The following is a 21,972-nucleotide window of genomic DNA, read 5'->3' on the forward strand; positions in this document are numbered from 1 at the left end:
ATTTTACTGCCTATATTTTCTTCAAGGACTTTTATGTTTTTGAGTTTTACATTGAAGTCGCTAATCCATTTTGCATTTATTCTTGTCTATGGTGTAAGAAGGTGATCCAGTTTTATTTTTCTGCATGTGTCTGTCCAGTTTTCCCAGCACTTTAGATTGAAGGGACTGTCTCTGCCACATTGTATATTCTTGACTCCTTTGTCATAGATTAATTGAAGGTATAGGTGTGGGTTTATTTCTGGGTTCTCTCTTTTTTTCCATTGATCCATGTGTCTCTTTTTATGTTACTACCATGCTTTATTGATTATTACCGACTTGTAGTGTAGTTTGATTCCAGGTAGTGTGATACCTCCAACTTTGTTCTTTTTTCTCAAGATTACTTTGTCTATTTGGATTTTTTTGTGGTTACATATAAATTTTAGAATTATTTGTCTAGTTCTGGAAAAAGTGCCATTGGTGTTTTACTAGAGATTGCAATTAATCTTTACATTGCTTTGTGTAGTACGGACATTTTAATTATGTTCATTCTTCCATGAACATGGTATATTCTTCCATTTATTTGTATCTTCTTCAGTTTCTTCAATGTTGCAGTTTTTTTGGTACAGGTCTTTTCCCTTCTTGGTTAAATTAATTCCTAGGTATTTTATTCTTTGTGATGCAATTATAAGTAGGATTGTTGTCTTAATTTCTCCTTCTGATAGTTTGTTATTGGTGTATATAAATGCAACTGATTTCAGAATATTAATTTTGTATGCTGCTACTTTGCTGAATTAATTTATTAGTTCTAACATTTTTGTGTGTGGAATATTTAGGGTTCTAGCTAGATAGTATCATTTCATCTGCAAATAATGACAGTTTTACTTGTTTCTTTCCAATTCAGGTGCCTTTTGTTTCTTCCTCTTGTCTGATTGCTGTGGGTAGTACTTCCAATACTATGTTGAGTAAAAGTGGTGAAAGTGGACATCTTTGTCTTATTCCTGATCTTAAAGAGAACGCTTTTAGCATTTCACCGTTGAATGTGATGTTGGCTGTGGGTTTGTCATATATGGTCTTTATTATGTTGAGGTATGTTCCCTCTATCCCCACTTCATTGCATTTATTGATATGATCACATGATTTTTATTCTTCATTTTGTTTATATGGTGCATTGTATTAATTGATTTGCAGCTATTGAACCAAACTTGCCTCCTAGGAATGTAGCCCATTTACTTATGGTGTATGATTTTTTTTTTTTAAATATATTTCTGAATTCGGTTTTCTAATATTTTGTTGAGGATTTTTGCATCTATGTTCATCAGGGATATTGGCCTATAATTCTCTCTCTCTTTTTTTTTTTTTTGGTCTGGTTTTGGTATTAGCACAGTGCTGACCTCATAAAATGAGTTTGGGAGCTTTCCTTCTTCTTTACATTTTTTTGACTAGTCTGAGAAGTATAGGTAGTAATTCTCTCAGTGTTGAGTAAAATTCGCCTGTGAAGCCATCTTCTCCAGGGCTGCTTTTGTTTTTGTTTTGTTTTTTGATTATTGACTCCTTTTCACTACTAGTTACCAGTCTGTTCGGATTTTCTGTTTCTTCCTGATTCAGTCTCGGAAGATTATGTTTCTAGGCATTCATTCATGTCTTCCAGGTTGTCCAATCTGTTGTCACATGATTGTTCTGGTAGTTTCTTATAAGTCTGTGTGTTTCGGTGGCGTTGGGCTGTCACTTCTGCTGTTCCATTCCTGAGTTTCTTTATTTTAGCCCCTCTTTTATGCTTGATGCGTCTGGCTAAAGGTTTATCAATTTTGTTGATCCTTTCAGAGAACAAGTTCTTGGTTTCATTGATCTTTTCTATTGTTTTTTGTTTTGTTTTGTTTTTTTCCTTTTGGACTCTGTTTCATTTCTTTTTACTCTCATTTGGAGCATCTTGGGAGGGCTCCGGTGCAGGGCAAGGTCAGCCACCACCTGTGCCAGGCTTGGGGCTGCCGGTAGGAGTTACAGAATGATTGTGGTTGGTTACTGCCTGCGCTATACTTGGAGGTGCTTGAGAGAGGCTAAGGTAAGCCATTACTTTTTTTTTTTTTCTTTATTGATTTTACAGACAAAGAAAGGAAGAGGGAGAGAGAAAAAGAAACATTGATGAGAAAGCACATCAATTGGCCGCCTCCTTCATGCCCCCCAACTGGGGATTTTGCCCACAACCTGGGCAGGTGCCCTGACCGGGAATCGAACCGGCGGCCTCTTGGTGCATGGGTCAACGCTCAACCACTGAGCCACACCGGCCAGGCGTAAGCCATTACATTCTGATGAGGGTATATTCTATGGCCCTTATTTAAGCAAGGCTAAAAATGATACCTGATTTCTATTTTTTTCCTTTCCATTATTATGTACTTTGTGATGGTATAATCAACAATGAATTAATTCAGATTATTGAATAGTAGACTGTTCTTTCATTAAGTTGAGAACAGTGAGTGCTTTTTATCTGAAGACAGAAAATTTTACATCTTACCTGGGTTGTTTCCCTAATTTGCCAGATTAATCATGCTCAATACCAAAAATTCAGACAGGGAAAAATATAAAAAAGAAAAAAATGTATGACCCTACCATTCAGAGATAACCACTGTTTTCTTGGTATATATTCTTCCAAACTTCTAAGAATTATATCTTTTTTTTAAAAAAGGATATATGTCTGGCTGGTGTGGCTCAGTGGTTGAGCATCGACCCGTGCACCAAGAGGTCGCCGGTTCGATTCCCGGTCAGGGCACACGCCCAGGTTGTGGGCCCGATCCCCAGTGGGGGGCATGTAGGAGGCGGCCAATCCATGTCCTGTCTCATTGATGTTTCTCTCTCTCTCTCTCCCTCTCCCTTCCTCTCTCTCTAAAATCAATAAAGGAAAAAATAAATAAATAACAGAATATGATATACTCTTTGGTACTGCACTTTTCACTTTATAACATGGACCTTTGTGTCAAGCACATGGAGATCTATATAATAATTCAGAATGGCTGCATTGTTTCCCAGTACACATGGGTCCCATCTTTTACTAAGACAACCCTATGACGGACACATAGGCTATTTACGATTTCCACTAGTGTCAACAATGCTGCAAAGAACATCAGCGTACAGCCCTATATATTTATACATTCGTCTGATAATGTAAGGACCGACTTTGTTCCGATAGACCTAAAAACCGGGAGAGGTTTGTTGAGACATACGATAGGTACGTTGCTAGTCAGTAGCCGTTACTGTTACTCCTGCCTCGGTTTGGCCTGCACTCAGCTTGTGCACAGATTGCCTTGGACACTAAAATCACAAAAGAACTTCTGCCCGTCATGAATATGACATTGAGAAGCTGCGTTTTAACTCTGTCCTAATTACTCATATTTAAAACAACTGCTGACTGCTCTCTACCTTAAGGGACTGTTTATAGTTCAAAACAATGGCACCGGCAGCTGCTAAAGTGCCTGTGATATTAACCATACAGGCTGCCTTTGTCCGTACAACTGGGTAAGTGATTAGACACAGGGCAGCAGAGGGAACACTACTAATGGGAAGCACCTGTTTCTGGGCTCGCACATGGTAACTTGTGGATGAGTCTCTTCTCTCCTCAAAACCCACAGCCAGTGGTACATTTCCGTGATCTGGCCCTTTGGGGAATAGAGGCATCACGCGGGCAAAGCCTCCCACTTCTGCATGACTGCAGAACCCGTGAGCTCAGGGGACCCCGCGGCCCAGGGGCTCCCGAAGCTGTGCAACTGGGCCGACGACCGCATCGTCCATCAGCAGCAAGAACTGGGGAGCCCAGACTAGGTTGCACAGGCCGAACACAAAAAGAGTAGATCTCTCGTCTTCCTCGAGTGATTCAGAAACAGAAGCAGATGACAGGTGAGGATGTCGTAGGTCAGCGTCTCGGCAACAGAGCTCAGACAGATCACAGGCAGCTGCCACGGAAAATGACAGAGGCTTGTTCATCATATGATCCAAGTTAGAGAAATGGCCGGTGCCTCGCAGTCTTAGTCATCGGGAACCATGTCACTTATGGAGTAGAAAGGCACAGAGATGACAGGTGGTAGAAATGAATTGACCCTGTAGCCACATTATCATTTAACAGCTGGTTTATCTGCACCAACGCAAATGGTAGCTCAGGCTCTCGTCTTGCCAAGTCCTGTTGGCCCAGCTCACTGCCGTCCCTGCACGTCTTGCTCTGCCCCACGTGACAGTGCTGTCCAGGCTTCAAGAGCAGGGCCCGAGCAGATGGTTCCAGAGGGCCCACTTCTGCTAGGTGTTTTCGTGCGTGTTGTTTCTGCAACACACTGCTGTCTTCTGTGCAGGTCATTCAGGACTTTTTAAAAAAGCATTACAATTAAAATTAAAATCACATGTTCATGGAAATAGCTACCGCTATGCATCTGGCCAATCCAGTGCATGTCCTTTCATTTTCTTCCTTTTCCTAGGAAAAAAGGTTCACTATGTGGAGATCTTCTGAATCTGCCTTTATATGTCCGTTGCTTTTCATGCACCCCAAATAGGAAAAAAAAAAAAAAAAAAAAAGGTTACTAAAATAGTCAGCAATATAAGGAACTCGCTTTTTCGAAGCCAAAATTAACAACGATTTTTCTACTTTTTGTTGTTGAAATTCCACCTGTCTTCTAAGGCCTAATTGGGATGACATTATTCCTGACCCCCAATTCCTGCACTCAGAGGGATATGACTTTTCTCTATCTTGAACCTCCATCATACTTAGACTGTAATAGATGCTATGAGATATATAGTTTCGGCCCGGCCAATGTGGCTCAGTGGTTGAGCATCGACCCATGCACCAAGAGGTCACCAGTTTGATTCCCGGTCAGGGCACCTGCCCAGGTTGTGGGCCCGATCCCCAGTGGGGGGCATGCAGGAGGCGGCCATTCGATGTTCTCTCTCATCGATGTTTCTATCTCCCTCTCCCTCTCCCTTCCTCTCTCTCTCTAAAACCAATAAAGGAAAAAAAAGAGAGAGAGAAAGAGAGAGAGTTTCGTGTTATGGTTGTTTGTACATTTATCCTTTCCTCCCTAGTAACTTATGAGGGTGCCTGTTATGGTAGGTACTCCCAAATACTTTGTGCAGTAACATTTGTGGGTGGATGAAAAGGTGGACGGGAAGGAGGGAGAAAGGAAGGAAGTGTAGGTTTCCTTTTCATTCTTTCAATTGATGGCAGATCTTATTCCCTGTGAGTAAGTAGCGTAGCAGAAGGTGAACTGAAGGATCAGTTCTTGATTCATTGCTAATGATTGGATGATTAAGCAACAGATAGTTTTTGAGAAACTGCTACATGTAATCCACTGTGATAGACACCTGAGCAGCTCTGTCCTAGTTTGTATGGTTTGATGTAAGTTTCTCATATATGTAAGTTACTTGGGAGCTTTTCCAACTATTTTCTAATATTATTCAGCCTTTTATTTGTTGCCTTTTCCAGATTTTCCAGATGTACAGGCATCATAATCAGACTTGCAACCCCACAGAGAGAAAATTTGTCTTAGGGCCCAATTGCATTTCCTAGTATAGAAGCAAACATAATGCACGGCTAATATACAAAAGCAAGGACATTTTTTAAAAAAATCTATTCACTAGCTTTGACATTGTGTCCAAAGATAATCAATAGCAAGGTCTGTGGCGGTTGAAATACTGAACAATATACTGATTTTAGCTTTTTTCTGAGCCATACTTTTCTGAAATCCTTTGAAATACTCAAGTTACCAATTATGTAAATGTGAGTCATTTAAAATCCCAAGAGGTTGGTTGTACATGTTATGAAAATATCATGTTTATGATAGATAAAAGTAAGTATTGCATATTTTCTACATTTGTAGTTTAATATGGATTAAGTTTTTAGTGCCTTGAAGTAATATTATTATTGTACTATGTGGTTGTACTTTTATCACGTATTTCAATCTTCCTAAAGTTGCTATAATTGAGTTTGTTTGATAATGTACCTTTATATTACTACAAGACTTGATAGTTTGCAAAATATGAGGTTCATAATAGAGATAGAGAGTACAGTTACTACCTGGCAGGGAGGATAAGAAGAAAGTGAAATATAGAAAAGTGATTCTATCTCAGTACTGCAGTTTTGTAAAATATAATTTGTTTTTCCCCTAGCACAGCAGAGTTTCATGCTGATAACAAGCGACTGAATTAATAAATCCATTGCAACTATTGAGACTTTTCCTTTAATAACATAACGAATGCTGAGCATTAAGAAGAAAAAAGGCAAGGCATTCTTTGTACAGATTCTACCTCTAGCAGATCTACATCCCTAAGCTCAGGAAAAATCCCAGCATCACACCCTGAGTGATATCAATGTGAAACTAATTTGTGCATCTCAATTAGAATATTGTATTCTCCACACAAAAGCACGCCATTTCCTGGAACGTATTTGCTTATTTTCCAATTGGAAAGATATTTAGGGGTCTATTTTGTTATCATTACATGTGCTTAACTCCAATTACAGTTAATGGGAGTTGTGTGTCTATAGTCACAGTAGCCTCTGAACTACTTGAACATTATTGCTTTCCATTACCATCCTCATTAAAATACTTTCATCTCTTCTGCCAACCTGAACTAGCACGGTGATCTGGGCTTCTGTTTTCTTTGCATGGATTTATTTGCATTTAATGAAAGATATAGATTTCACAACATGGCCCGTTTCTAATTTGAAGAAGATTATGTCGTGGAGATTAGAAAAGGGCTAGAACTGTGTGTTAGGTGGAGGTAATTGATTGGCTTCCAGACACGCGTTCTTCCTCAGCGCCCTTGTCTGCAACTCTGTTGGAATCGAATAATGTGTGATATAGCGTAGTGCGCGGAGTGTAGTGGAAGCCAATTTTATAAAACATATGAGAAAATTAGATTTACAAACTAGAAACACTAGACTTTATCAACAACCAACAAAACGATACATTTCATTCCAATTATTCATATTTTTGACAAGGCAAAAATAATGCGAATAAGAGTATTAGAAAATCTCTGGGTAGAATTGCTGATGCTCTTTTTCTTTTCTTTTTTTGTAATCCACACCCGAGGATATTTTTCTATTTATCAGACAGAGTGGGAGGGAGAAAGAGGAAGAGAGAGGGAGCGAGAGAGAGACATCAGCATGAGAGAGAGACATATTGACTGGCTGCCTCCCGCATGATCCAACCAGGGCCTGGGATGAACCGCAACCGAGGTACGTGCCCTTGACCGGAATCGAACCTGTGACTCATTGGTCCGCAGGCCGACACTCTAACCACTAAGCCATATCAGCCAGGGCCTGATGCTCTTTTTCTTAGTGATGGCCTCTGTTGTGTTTCTAGAAGAAAACGGGTCAGTTGGTAGAAAAAGTGATCAGAAGACAGGGAAAGGGGCTTTTTAAAAACATTTAAGAAAATGGAGAACTCTTGAAAAACATCATTAGGGACTTGAGAGTCACTTGACTCATTGGCAGTCAACAGACAGACACCTGCCTGGTCTTACTAGGGTAGTCTAGTTAGTACCCATTGGGTTTGTTTTTCAAGCTGCATTTTGTTTGTTTGTTTGTTTTCAGGATGTTTTGTGATGATAGCATGATGTGGACATTCCAAAACGTGCCCTGAAAATACATATTTGAGATGAAAATATAAATTATGGAGGATTATCTCCACCAGGTATTAAAACATCGTGAGACTGAAACAACTCAGTCAGAAGGTATTGGCACGAAAATACTAGTCAGAAAAACACTTAGGTCGATGGAATAGAAATGTACCTTAGTATAGATAACAGGATAAAGAAGGTAATCGTGAATCAGCCTAGAAATCCATGATTATTCAACAGATAGCGTGGGACGACCCATTTCTTCTTTGCAAGAAAAAAAAGCAAGCAAACAAGCAATGTAGAAACTCATCTGACAGTGTACAACACAATAGCTTCAAAATCACTTCAATAATTAAATGTAAAAAAAAATCAAACCTTAAAGAAGAGATACAGTTGAATGTGTGTCCAGTGGCTCTGGCTAGAGAAAGACTTATTTGCATACTTAACAATGTCACTTCCACACGTTATAATATAAAGATATAATTTGTAAGAATGTGCATTGTGAGGCATTTATAATAGACAAAATTGGGAGCAGCTGAAATGCCCAATAGAGAGCTGATTAACCAAATTGAGGTACATTTATATAATATAAAAGAAAGGGGCCATTGAAAATCATGTTTTCAATACCATGTTTCAGAATTTTAATGGCATGGAACATTTCTACAATAAAACAGTAAATGAAAAATTAGAACACCAAATTGTTTATGCAGTTTGAGCTCAACATATATATATTTTTTTCTTTTAAAAAGTCACCATTTTGGTAAGAGTGAAGAGAATGAATCTGCTCAGCTAATAGAGCAGTTGGCTGTCCTCCACCAAGAGATCAGGCCTAAAGCTAATTCAGCCGCCACCTTTTTGTCATTTCTTGTGAGGAAAAGACTGTATCAGTTCCAGATACCTAAAATCACAGTAAAAACCACACCTAAATCAAACAGTTTCGGAATCATGAGACACAAGGGGAAAAGTGGAAATTCATGAGATTTCAGTAGAACAGTCTCAAATTATCTTTATCGGTGCTTGGAATGCAAACAGCTACTCAATAGACATTTCCTGAAGCAACCTAAACAAAAAAAAAATTTTTTTTAGCCTACACTCGGTAAACCCAATCATCTCTTCGCTCAGTTTGCTGGAAATAATGCATACCCGTTGATGGTCAGTGGGCCACACCATCCCTTTTGAAGAGCTTTGGAGAAAACGAAGCTCACAGTAAATGACTATGGAGGGTTTCTTTTACTTTGTTTTCTAGCCAGCTAATTTGCATGAAAATGGGATATTTTGTTACACAACAGGCAGCATATACCAGGCACAATGGGCAGCACATACCAGGCACACTTGTTTTCTGTTACTCTGCTAGGAGTGTCTAGTGAGTTATGTTAGGTCACCCCTGATATACATCTTATATCAGGAAGCACCAGGAAGTTAACGATTCTGCCATGGACAACAGATGGACACCTAACCTGGGGGGAAATAAATAATGGACGCGGCCTTTTTATCACAGTTTTTCACTTCCAATCTGACTTACTCATGCAATAGACAAGGTGCAGCCATGTAGCTTTGTTTCTGGCGTCCACTCACTTTGTCAGAGGATTATTCGCCCATTCCTAGGTCACACACCACAGGCTTGAGTCCCTCAGTCTATCTCGTACCACGTTCTGTTCCAGCCTTATCTATGATGTGCTCACTCCTTGACCACGTTTTCGGTAAGAAGAACATGAGTGGTGTAGATTTAGCTGTGGGTCTGACCCATTGCGACATTCAGGTGCTTCATGAATGATGTGCTTTGTATAGAGTTGCTGAAGAAATGATTGAATGAATGAATTTGAAAGCAATACAAGAATGGGTTTAATTCATTCAGTGCAGGACTCAGTTGGGAAAATTTTGAGATGAATGCCACATCAATTTAGGCTCGGAAAAAGTCTAAAGCTTTCTTGCTGTTCAAATAGTGGGGACCCAGCCAGTGTGGCTCAGTGGTTGAGCATCAACCCATGCACCAAGAGGTCACCGGTTCGATTCCCGGTCAGGGCACATGCCCAGGTTGTGGGCCCGATCCCCAGTGGGGGGCATGCAGGAGGCGGCCAATCGGTGTTCTCTCTCATCGATGTTTCTCTCTCTCTCTCTCAAATCAATAAAGAAAAATAATTAAAAAAAAAAAACTCTTAAAAAAAATAGTGAGAAAAGCCTCAACCATTTTTGGTTTGAGCTGGTTAACCTGATCTTCTTTTCTTTATTGATTTTAGAGAGAGAGGAAGGGAGAGGGATGTGCCCTGACCGGGAATCGAACCGGTGACCTCTTGGTGCATGGGTTGATGCTCAACCACTGAGCCACACCGGCCAGGCAGGCCACTGATTTTTACTCATTAGTATTTAATAATATAAACACTGAAGTTTGCATTTCAAAAAATTAGTGATTCACAGTCCCTGCTTCAAAGAAGGCATGAATCCAAGCATGAAACATTGTCATTAGTTTGCAAGCTATTAGAGTGTGAAGAGCGATGAATATATATATTCATGTTATATGTGCTTATAACATAGTATCCTCTAAATTACACTATGGTCTGATCTATACAACTGTAGAACATAAATATATATTTTGTACCTAAAATAGTTTTAACATAAATATAGACAATTGTAGATAAATCGTAAAATCTAGATCAGTCATTCTGTCATTGTTTCTAATGGCATTGTTTTCATAAACAAGGTTGTACATTGATATTTAAAAAACATAAGTGGCGACCTTTACAGAATTGCTTCCACTTGTAATTATCTCCTGAACATAGGGGACTGATTAGCTACGAAAAAATTAAAAGAGAGAGGGGAGCCCTGGCCGGTTTGGCTCAGCAGGTAGAGCATCAGCCCAGGGACCAAGGAGTCCCAGGTTCGATTCCGGTCAAGGGCACGAACCTCAGCTGTGGTTCGTCCCGGCCTTGGTCAGGGTCGTGCGGGGGCCACCGGTCAATGTGTCTCTCTCACATCGATGTTTCTCTCTCTCTCTCTCTCTTTCTTTCTGTCTCCCTCCCTCACACTCTAAAGATAAATAGGAAAAAATATATATATATGCTCAGGCGAGGATTTAAAAAATGAGAGAGGTGAATGAAGAAAGGGAGGGAGGAGATGTAGAATACTTCTCCTTTGTGTATGCCAAGAGCTAGATTTGGACCCTGAACCAGTGTTTATTTTGCCTTCCAAAAGCTTCAGTGTCCTTGCCTCAGTTCATTTTGACCTGAAAGTTTATTTTCTTGCACCAAATGCTAGCAATAGGTTGCAGGTTGACATGAACCTCACATCACAGCCTTCAGTGCCGTGAGGCTGGGTGTCCGTAATGTGCTACTTCTCTGGACCCAGCGGGCAGGGAGTGATGTCCTGGGAGCCAGGGGCATTCCTGGAGTGAGTGTGAGGGCCGGTTTGGCTTTTTTGTGTCAGACCACCAAGAAGCAAGCCTCTTTTTGAGCTGGTAACCGTTATATTATAATCTCCCTTTTAAATGTTTTCTAAGAAGTCCCAAACCCATCTGCATGCAAACCAGTGACATCTAGCTAATAAGCCCTTTATCTGGGAATGTTATCTTCACATTTTTAGCTGAATTGTGATCCATATCACAAACTAAATATTGGATTTTTTAAATCGTATCTTTAAAAGGATGCCCAAATAATCCATCACTCAGATATATCTCTGAAAAAGAAAATGCCTCTTACTTTCGCAGTGATATCATTGCATATAAGGCACTTTCGGCGCATAGCTGGTTGATTGGGTGCACTCAGACCAGGGCGGTAATGAGGCCAAGGTCATGGAGGCCAGTTAGCTCTCTCTGCTCTGCGTACTGAGCACAGACACGGGGAGTCGGTCAAGACACACGGCACAGATGAACATGATACCATAGCAGCCCTGGCCGGTTTGGCTCAGCGGTTAGAGCGTTGGCCTGCGGACCAGAGAGACCCGGGCTCGGTTCCCGCTAAGGGCACATACCTCGGTTGCAATTTGTCCCCGGCCCTGGTTGGGTCGTGTGGGTGGCAGCCAGTCGATGTGTCTCTCTCATGTCGATGTTTCTCTCCCCGCCCCCCCGCCTCCTTCTCTATCTGAAGATGAATGCAAGAATGTCCGTGGGTGAGGATAAAAAAATTTTAAAAAAGATACCATAGCAAAATCTCAGCACTTCTCACAGTCCATCCTTCTCTGGGACACAGAGGATGCCTTCCTTCCACAGCGTCATCATAGGGAAGAAATGAGTAGCAGTTTGGGAGGCCCCAACCCCCAACATTTACCTCCGAACAAAGCAGGCATTTAGGCATTAACTTTGCATGATAATCCCCCAACATACCATTGATTTGCTGTGTAACCTTCAACAGGAAAGTGAAGATAATAGGATACAATGAAATGGGCTTACCTCCCGGGGATATTGTATGAATTAGCAAATTAATGAGTGTAAAGTGTTAGCATTTATGTTAGTGCTGGTGGTTGTCATTATTTGTAGGGACCTAGTCTCATTTCTACCTAGAGAATCTAAGTATATTATGCTTTTGTCAGAAAAGGATTTTCACCTACATCAATTGCATTTAAGCCGAGCATAAAACAGAGGTAATAACATAGTAGTGATCATCTCCATGAAAAGCTGTAAACCTTTTTCCTATTAAAGCTAAAACTATTTTCAGCAACTTTCAATACTTGAAAACTTCGCTTTTCAAGCTCCGTGCCAACAGTTATCTCGACAGTGATTATTCTTCCTGTGACAGTTGAGGGGAATGGGACCTATTCATTATTCATTCCCATTATGACTATATAGTGTATTGAATTTGTTTACATCATACAATCAGGCAAAGACTCGGTAGCTGGTTTGATGGCCACATATTGCAGTCATTGTAAAAAAAAAAAAAAAAATCAAAACTCTTTTCTGCTCTGCCCACACTGGTGGCCCCTAGAGGCAGCCGGTATACAGATGGAAAACTCATGGGGAATTGAAGTGCTTTTCCAACAAAAGGCACAGTATATAGATCCTTTCAATTTAACATGTTGACCAAGAAATTTCGTTGTCGCCTGCCATTTCCAAGGGGATTGTGCTTGAGCGAATTCCTCCATTTCTTGCATCACTCTGACTTCACTTACCAAGAAAAGTCACTTAGGACTGATTGCAGAGCTCTTGAAGTCAGCCTAGTAGCTGCGGCAGAAACTCCTCCGATCTGGGCTCCGCGTTACTTATTTACATATTCATTCGAAGTGATTTTTCAGGATGATTCGAAACCCTCTCTCGCCCTGACATCCTGTAATAGCCGAGATCTAAAGCTCACCGTGTTTTTGGTCCTTTTTCTCTTTGTCTTCCAGATAACAGACGAGCACCTTTGGAAAGGTCACGCTCTCGCCACAATGGAGCTGTCTCATCTAAGTGATTCCTGATGCCAAAGAAGATCAAAATCTTTAAATAAACAAAATCATTCATTTTGCGAAGAACAACACATGCACTCAAGGGATGGAGGGGAAAATCAGCGCATTTCTGCAAAGATCAAGCTAAGCCGGATAAAGCAGCCTGCATTTGTAAAGCTATTGCCAAACTCCTCCCACAGCTGTACTAGTATGAACACAACGATCGGGGTTATAAATGTGTGTTCCGTTGTAGTGCAGAGATGTGTGTTATCTGTTCTTGTGTGTGACCTGATGGTGGTGGTGGAAAGTGTAAGAGATCTCAGGCTTTTCAAAAACATTCAGGCTGTCAAAAGTTTACAATGTTACTCAAATCTGTAGGTCACCCCCCCCCCCTCCAAAAGCAAAAGGAAGAAAGAAAAAAATCAGAATAGAAAGAATGACTCAGTGTCTGCTTCTGATTCTTGTTACATAGAAAAGGAGAAAAGGCCAATGAAATGATTTGGAGGGGCACCAACATTGCCTACTCCGTAGAAGAAGCCATTTTGCAACTCAGAAATAGTCCTGCCTCACCCTGTCAAGTTATTCAGACTCTTATATCTCAAGTGAAAGCTGATGAATTTCATCTGCTTTGGCTGAAATGAAACTGATCATTAATCCAGCGTCTCAGCAATGATATTGCAGGCGCTTCTCGTGGCTAAAAATAAACCAAAGTTCAGCAGAAGCAGTTACAGTGATTTCAACTTTATTTAAAGACGTGTTTTCTAATTATGCACATAGCTCTACTTTCTACAAAGACTTTATACGGCTATTTTTGAGAAAAACTTCACATTTTCACGTTTGTGCGAGGGATGAACCTGAAAATCCCATTACCTTTATTTAGATTTTTCAAGGTAAATATTGATTCCTAATCTCTGTGGCTTATTTCTTCTCTCTCTCGCTTCTTTCTCCCGTACCCCTTTCCAAGCACGGAATAGAATTCTAGGAGACCTGAGAGGAAAAAGATTTCTCTCTGCAGGAGGCAGCAGAAAACCGAAAGGTCAATTGTTTTATCTGCCTTTCTACTCCCCTTTCCAATTCCGCTTTGGTGGGCTGAGGAAGAAAACACATTTCTATGTATGTATGTGTATATATGTGTATATATTTATATCTCCTGCTACAGCAATTCCACATCCCCGTGACTAAGTGAACCTCTCAGTCATCATGCTCACTTACTTATATTAACAAATTAAAATGATGCTGCCACAAACAACTCTAGGAGGAAAATGGGCTCTCCGTCTCTCTGAAATCGACGAGTGACGATTATATTTAAATTGCCTATTATTTTAAAATATGCATTAAAGTAATGTGGCATAACTTCTCTGGAGTGCAACTTCAAGACTAATCCATGCAGATGATTATTGTAAAAGATTTCTTATGTGTACATATCTTATACAGAGAATCCTATTTCTCCTCCAAAGCACACTGTAGACATTCAGAAAGAACAAAGGACCAATAGCTCAGTTTCCTTTATAGAGATGTGTAATGATTCAAACTGCTGCCTTTTCCTCCAGTGCATTCGTACTTGGGTATTATACTTTCAAAAGCTCTGAAGCTGCTACAGTAGAGAAATCAGAACGAATTACAGTATCTGAGATGTTACAGTTTGATCTCGTCCTAAGACGCGTGCATAGGCACACGGACAAATTTAAGGGAGATATCAATTCCACACAGCCTGGTTTTTAAACAACAACAGAGATACAGGTTCAACTAATTTATGTAAATACTTAACCTGTGGATTTTTGACTTCAAGTCATTTCCGAAATCACGGTATGGCTTCTTTGAGTCTTTTGATAGCTTTTTTTTGGCTGTAGGAAAACATTTTGCAAAATTAACCGTGACTAAGATGTAGGGGCATTCGCCATGCCATATTGTCCAGCTGGTCAAGGTAGACATCCTGAGGTGGGTCACCTTTTCCAGGTGTGAACTTGCCTTATTTTGTAGTTTGTGAGAAAAAACAAACAAATGAAATACTATTATTGATAAATTATATATTTGTATTTAGAGTAATCCCACATGCTTTTCACAGATATTACGAAGCCTTTTCAGGGTCTTTCATGAAGTTCCCATCATCGAGTTCAGGGAATTACTTCCCAGATTCATAACGGTCCTGCTCTAGCTACGCGCAGTCTGGGGTTCGGTAGACAGGTATCACCAGAAAAGTACACAATGACATTTTTTTTAGCATAGAACCAGGTCACACTGAAGGCTTCTCTTGCGTTCATGACCACCACACGTGAGAAACACCACTCGAAGAAGATTTTCTTCAGAATGTTTTTTGAACAATTACTAAAAAATCCTTGAGAGGTTTACTAGTTGCATCAGTTTCCTTTGGCTGCTATAACAGGTGGTCACCGCTCAGTTGCTGCATCCATCAGAAGCACATTCTCTCTCGGTTCTGATGTCCAGACAGCTCACACCGAGGGCCATGCTCCCTCCAGAGGCTGTAAAGGAAGATGTCCCCTTGCCTCTCTCTTCCAGCCTCTGGCGGCTGTTGGCCCTCCTCGGGCTCTGGCCACGTTCTTCTGCCCCGTTTTCGCATCACCTCCCCTCTGTGTCCCTGATCTCCCTGTGCCTCCCTTCTTTTAGGACACTCTTAGGTTGGCATTCAGGGCCCACTCAGATAACCCAGGATTTCACCTGAGGATCCTAAACTTAATTACATCTATAAGGCCTTTTTTCCAAATAAGGTAACATTTACAGGCTCTGGGGATGAGGTTATGAACATCTCTGTTTCGGAGGTGACCTCTGTCCCACTGTAGTATGCCCTCTGGCTTCCCCCAGCGTGGCTCTGTCCCACGGGCAAGATATCTTTATTCCATCTCAACCTTCATCCAGAGTCTCAACTCCTTGCAGCATCAGGTCTACGTCTAAAATTCCATCCAAAGCTCATCAGTTCAAAAGTCCCAAATCTCCTCATTTAGATCATCTAAATCAGGTACAGGCAAAACTCCTCTCCATCTGTGCATCAGGACAACAAGAAAACAAGCTATCTGCTTCCAAAACACAACGGTGGGACATTGGGTAATGGTGATGGACAGTCCTATTCCCAAAGGGACAAACAAAGTAGAAAGGGGTCATCTGTCCCGATGATTTTCAACATTCAGCCAGCAAAACCCCCTTAGGTTGCAGGCCTGATAATAATCCTCCTTGTCTTAGGGCTCCGCCCTTAGGCCCGCCGCTCTGTCCTCTCTGCCCATGGCTGTCACTTCTGCTTCTGTTCCCATGCTTGGGCCCCTGCCTCTGTACCTACAGCTGTGCCCTAGAGGTGGCCTTTTACATTGAAGGGTAGCACTAGGTTGCAGTCTTTTCAGCCTGTTTGCTGCCTGTAAAATTTTGGTAGTCTGGCAGCCTCTCTCATTGCGTCCCGTCTCAGCCCCTTCCAGGCCAACCTAGAAGTGTTTCTGCTGGTATACCATTCTCAAAACCTCTGTGGGCCTCCCATGAATGTCACATTGATTCAACAGTGACACAAGAGAGTCCTCACAGATCTTTGCTGGATAACCCCACCTCTGTTCTTGGCTCTTGTTGAGATAAGGTTGAGTTGATCCATGAGTCAGGGTCTAATCTCTCCAGCACTTGCCAGAGGTTGTCCAGCCACATCCTTGGCTTGATCTGGGGAGCACACTATCCTAACAGCGAATCTCCCAATTTTAGCATCTTTCACAATCTGAATAGGCTCAAAATGTTCTGAATCAACAAGTGCTGGTTCCTTTCTGCTTAAAAGTTCTCTCCTCAATTTCTTTCCTCTTGTATTTTAATGTAAGTGCTCAAAGAAACTAGGCCATACCTCCAGTGCTTTGCGTGGAAATCTCAGTTAAACATCCAAGTTCATCACTTACAAATTCTACTTTCCATGCAGCTGTTGGAGACAATTCAGACAAGACGTATGCTGCTATCTAACAAGGATCACATTTCCTCTAGCTTCTAATGTTCCTTAGTCCCTTCCGAGCCCTTACCAGAAGCACTTTTAACATCTAGATTTTTGCAAACAGTCTGTTTAAGGCAATCTATGGGTTTTCTATCACGTGCATCAACATGTTTCCAGCTTCTACCCATTATCCAATTCCAAAGTCAACCCCATTTTCAGTTATTTGATATATAGCAAGTCTTGACTTCCTGGCACCAAAATCTGTGTTAGGTTCCTGGGGCTGCTGTAGCAGATTACTGCAGATGTGGAAGCTTAAATCAACAGCTAGTTCTTTTCTTACTGTTTTGGGGGCCAGAAATCCTAAATTGAGGTGTCGTCAGGGCTGCACTCCCTCCGGAAGCTCTAGGAGAAAAATCGGTTCCCTGCCTGGCCCAGTTTCTTGTGACTTGTCCCACGGCCGTGGCCAAATCATTCTTGACTCTGTCTTCACATCACCCTTCCCAGTGTGTATCTTACCAACTTCTGCCTCTCTCTTCTAAGGACACTTGAGATGCCATTCAGGGTCCACCAGTTTATCCACAATAACCTCCTCATCTCAAGATCTTGAACCCCATTACATTTTTGAAGACACTTTTTTCTAAATAAGATAACATGACAGGGTCTGGGATTTAGGACAGGGAGGTACGTTTAGGGAGCCACCACTCAGCTCACTACACTAGTCAATGCACACAAGTGTACTTTGCACTTTTTAAAATGCATCCTTGGTGCTCAGGCCAAATTCAAGGTTGTCTCTAAAAGCTGTTGTGTGCACAGGCTACCGCATGCTTCGATGTTCAATGGCTGAACAGGCCATTCGAAAATTTGGTTGATACTTTTGCTACTATGGCCAATTTGCTTGAAAACATAATTGGTTCCAACTCTGAGCTCTAGTGTATCTCTTCTGCCCCTTTTATGGAGTCTTTGACCAAATGTCTTCTATGATTCATAACGCAGGCATAAAACTACCTCTGATACAGAAGGGTTCTTTACAAATTGATTTGAGATAGCCCTAGCTGAAGGGAGAGGTGACAGCAAAGCCTGCTTTGAATAGTGTTGAGGGAGATTGTGCCCAGACCAAGACACCCAGAAGTATTTCAGTAGCAGTAGAACTGTGGATTCATGCTCTCATGTTGCCTCAGAATAAACACCTGTCTCTTCGCAGGACCAAGAATGACTTGCAATCTATATGTAATGCACACTTATTCAATAAAGTTAAGATGTACATGAAATGGTGTGTTGCCTCTGATAATTGCTATTAAGGATGAGTGAACCCTGGCCGGTTTGGCTCAGCAGTTAGAGCGTCGGCCTGCGGACCAAGGAGTCTCGTGTTCGATTCTGGCCAAGGGCATGGACCTCGGTTGCAGTTTGGTTCCCGGCCCTGGTTGGAGTCCTGCAGGAGGTAACCAGTCGATGTGTCTCTCTCACATCAATGTTTCTCTCTCTTCCTCCCTCCCACTTTACCTGAAGATAAATAGAAAAATATCCTCAAAAAAAAAAGGATGGGTGAAAAGGTACAAACTGAAATATCAACACAGGATATAAGAACATTCTAGAAAGAGAAGCTGAACAGAAATACAAGAGTCAGAAGGGTGATTTATATCCTCCAGAGAAAGTGTTTCTACAGGAAAGAGTTTTTTTGGTGTGTTTTTTGTTTTCTTGATTATAGAATGAAAGCAAATGGGCTTCAAATGTTCAGAGGAGTAAAAATCTGCAATGAGTAATAAATGAGGATTATAGATAATTCTTCTCTGAAGGGCTTTCAAAAGATTCTCCCATCAGTCCAACTGGTGTGGCTCAGTGGTTGAGCGTCGACCCACGCACCAAGAGATCGCCGGTTCGATTCCTGGTCAGGGCACAGGCCCAGGTTGTGGGCCCGATCCCCAGTGGGGGGCGTGCAGGAGGCGGCCAATCCATGTTCTCTCTCATTGATGTTTCTCTCTCTCTCTCTCTCCCTCTCCCTTCCTCTCTCTCTCTAATCAAAAAAGAAAAAAATTATAAAAAAATAAAATCTCTCATCATAGGTCTGCTGACTTGAAGATGGAGGGCTGAACTAGGTAGTAACCAGGTCTATACATGAAACGATCTATTTTCATTTTTATTTTTTACAGAGAGGAAGGGAGAGAGAGAAACATCAATGAGAGAAATATTGATCGGCTGCCTCCTGCACGCCCCCTACTGGGGATCGAGCACCGGGCCCTCTCAGTCCATGGGATGGTGCTCAATCCACAGAGCTACACCAGTCAGGCGACACATGAAGTGCCTGGCAACACCATTGCTGCCCTTGGAATGGTTTGCTCCAGGAATCAAATAGGCTTTTTCTCCCCCAGACACCCAAGTAGGCAAATTCCTTAGTAGGGAGTCTGAGAATCCTTAGTACCCACACTAGGGGGATTTGAGCTTAATGTCAAAAGTTTGAAGGAAAGTGGCAATCTGACGATTGATAGATATGCAATGCATGCAACGTGCTGTATGGTTTTGATTTATAATACAAAGAAAGCTATAGCCAAAGATCCCATTTACAGACTGAATTTATTTAGATGTCTATAGTCCCAATAGCCACAAATAAAATATTATTACAGTTAGCATCCATTGCAGGGAAAACCAATTTGCAATTTCATTAATTATGCAAATCATGACTTTGTTCCTAGTTCTTGGAGATTGGCCAGGGTTCAATTTTTAGCCATGATGGCCTTATATCTTGGCTAATAGAGGCTCAGCCAATAGTTGCACCTATATTTTGGCTAATTGAGATCCAGACAACATTTTCACCTTTTGATGCTTATGAGCCAAAGGACAAGAGCTATTATCATCTGATTAGACATACTAACGAACCTCAGCGTTCTCTGCTGTAGCCTCCAGTGTGGCTATTCTAATCACTGAGTGTCCATTCAGTGGACATTGTGTGTCAGGACACAATTATGAAGTAAACATAGCTGATGCCTTTAGGGATTTCACAGTCTAGTGGGAGATGGCACAGGTACAAAAAGAATTATAATTCAAAGTGCGAAGAAAGAGTGGTATCGATAAAGCCTGTGAGAGTTCAGAGAAAAAACAAATCACTTAGATTTAGAGGTGAGGTGAGGTAGGTATTAAGATGGGAAGCGGGTATCAGTATCGATTTTTTGGCAGGGGTGGCATTTGAACTGAATTTTAAAGGGTAAGTTGATTTGGAGACGTGAAGCTTTTATTCATTCAGTCAATATTTAATGAGCACCTACTGCATGCCAACCACAATACAAGGCTGCGAGAACCTAACAGTGAAGCAGACAGACGTGGTCCCCATTCTCATGGAGCTTACATCTTTTTGAGGAGGTGGGGAAGGCATGAGCAGGAGGACAAACGGTTATGCATATGCAGGGAATACTGAACAATTCAGTTCCCCTGTAGTGTCGGGCCCACAAAAGGCAGCAGCAATAATGTGGTTTGGGTTTGATTTTATAAACAGCAGGGAAATACCGGGGGATTTTTGAGGCAGGAGATGATATAAAGCACTTAAAGAAGATGATATTGGAAGCTCTGTGTAGGGCGAAGAGGAGAGAGGTCACAAAAGGCTGACTTTTGGGGGGGGGCTATTGCAAAAATACTTTTTTTTTTTCAAATCCTCATGCGAGGATATTTTTCCATTGATTTTCACATACAGTGGGATGGTGGGAGGGAGAGAGAGAAACAATGACGTGAGAGACACATCGGTTGGTTGCATCCCACACGACCCTGACCAGGGCTGGAGGTACGTGCCCTTGACTGGAATCGAACCTGTGACTCTTTGGTCCACGGGCCGATGCTCCAACCACTGAGCCAAACTGGCCAGTGTGCAAAAAAACTTTTGATAAATCATGAGGCCTTAAACAAGCGTAGCATCAGTGAGACAGATCCAAGTGGCATCGAAAGAAGTGGACATTGCCCTGGCTGGTGTGGCTCCGGTGGTTGGATGTCATCCTGTCCACCAAAAGTTTGCAAATCGATTCTCGGTGAGGGCACATATCGAAGTTCATTACTTACAAATTCTGCTGGTATAACATTCTCAAAACCTCTGTGGGCCTCCCATGTATATCACATTGATTCAACAGTGACCCAAGACAGTTGAATCCCCGGGTTCAATCCTTGGTCAGGGTGTATACAAGAGGTAACTGATCAATGTTTCTCTCCCACACTGATGTTTCTCTCTCTCTTCCACTTTCTTTCTCTCCCTCAAAAATCAATTAAAAACATATTAAAGCCCTGGCCAGTCTGGATCAGTGGTTAGATGGGTCATGGATTTGATTCTGGTCAAGGGCACGTACCTCGGTTGTGGTTTGTCCCCAGCCCTGGTTGGGGTCATGCAGGAGGCAACCAGTCAATGAGTCCCTCTCACATCGATGTTTCTCTCTCTCCCTCCCACCCTATCTGAAGCAAAATAGAAGAAAATGTCCTCGTGTGAGGAGTAAAATAAAAAACATATTAAAGATAAAATAAAACGAGGAACTGGCAATCAATTAGATGTTGAGGGTATGAAGAGAGGGAGGATTCAAATCGGACCCCAAGGTTTCAGACCCGAGTGACTGATAGGCTACTTTTAACAGAAAAATTGAACGCAAGAATAAGAGCTCATCTTTGTAGTGATGATACCATGGATACGCACAGCTGTAGCTCTGCCATTTGCTATGATCTTATTATCTGCACTGTTGAATGGCTCATACAAGTTTTATATACAAGGGACATCGTCATAAAGACAGAGAAAAGACAGGAGAACATGATTCTGCACAAGAACTTACTCAGTGATGTTACAGGGATTATGGTAATAAGGACCAGGGGAATGGCTCTAGGTTGCCTTTTTTCTCTCTTTTCCTTCCTATTCCCCTTTTTTCTCTCTCTCTCCCATTCCCTTCTCTTTTCCTTTGTAACAATGCTGAAAGGCAAAGCATTGACTGGCTGCTCAAAGAAACAAAACACTGACAAAGACTGAGTGGACATTAAAATGTACTGATTGAGTGTTGGCCTCATAGCGACAGGGAAGGCATTTAGATGAAGTATAATTTATGGAAAAAGCTCTAATTAGTTCACAGCTAGGACTTCTTAAGTGTCTGGTTAACACGTTAAGCCATACATTTAAGAGGTTCTTGAACAAT

The 21,972-nt window shown here is 41.5% G+C and overlaps 1 protein-coding gene across 1 annotated transcript in view; it reads left to right on the plus strand.

Moving 5' to 3' along the window:
- The window catches only part of DIAPH2 (diaphanous related formin 2), a 924,489-nt gene extending 911,199 nt beyond the window's left edge, over positions 1–13,290 (plus strand). The window contains exon 27 of the mRNA XM_036270453.1: positions 12,883–13,290. Coding sequence (XP_036126346.1) covers positions 12,883–12,947 — 65 coding nt within the window. The 3' untranslated portion in view covers positions 12,948–13,290. The remainder of the gene's footprint in view (positions 1–12,882) is intronic.
- The last annotated feature ends 8,682 nt before the right edge of the window (positions 13,291–21,972 follow it).

Source organism: Molossus molossus, unplaced genomic scaffold (assembly GCF_014108415.1).
Source record: "Molossus molossus isolate mMolMol1 unplaced genomic scaffold, mMolMol1.p scaffold_m16_p_2, whole genome shotgun sequence".
Taxonomy (NCBI): Eukaryota; Metazoa; Chordata; class Mammalia; order Chiroptera; family Molossidae; genus Molossus; species Molossus molossus.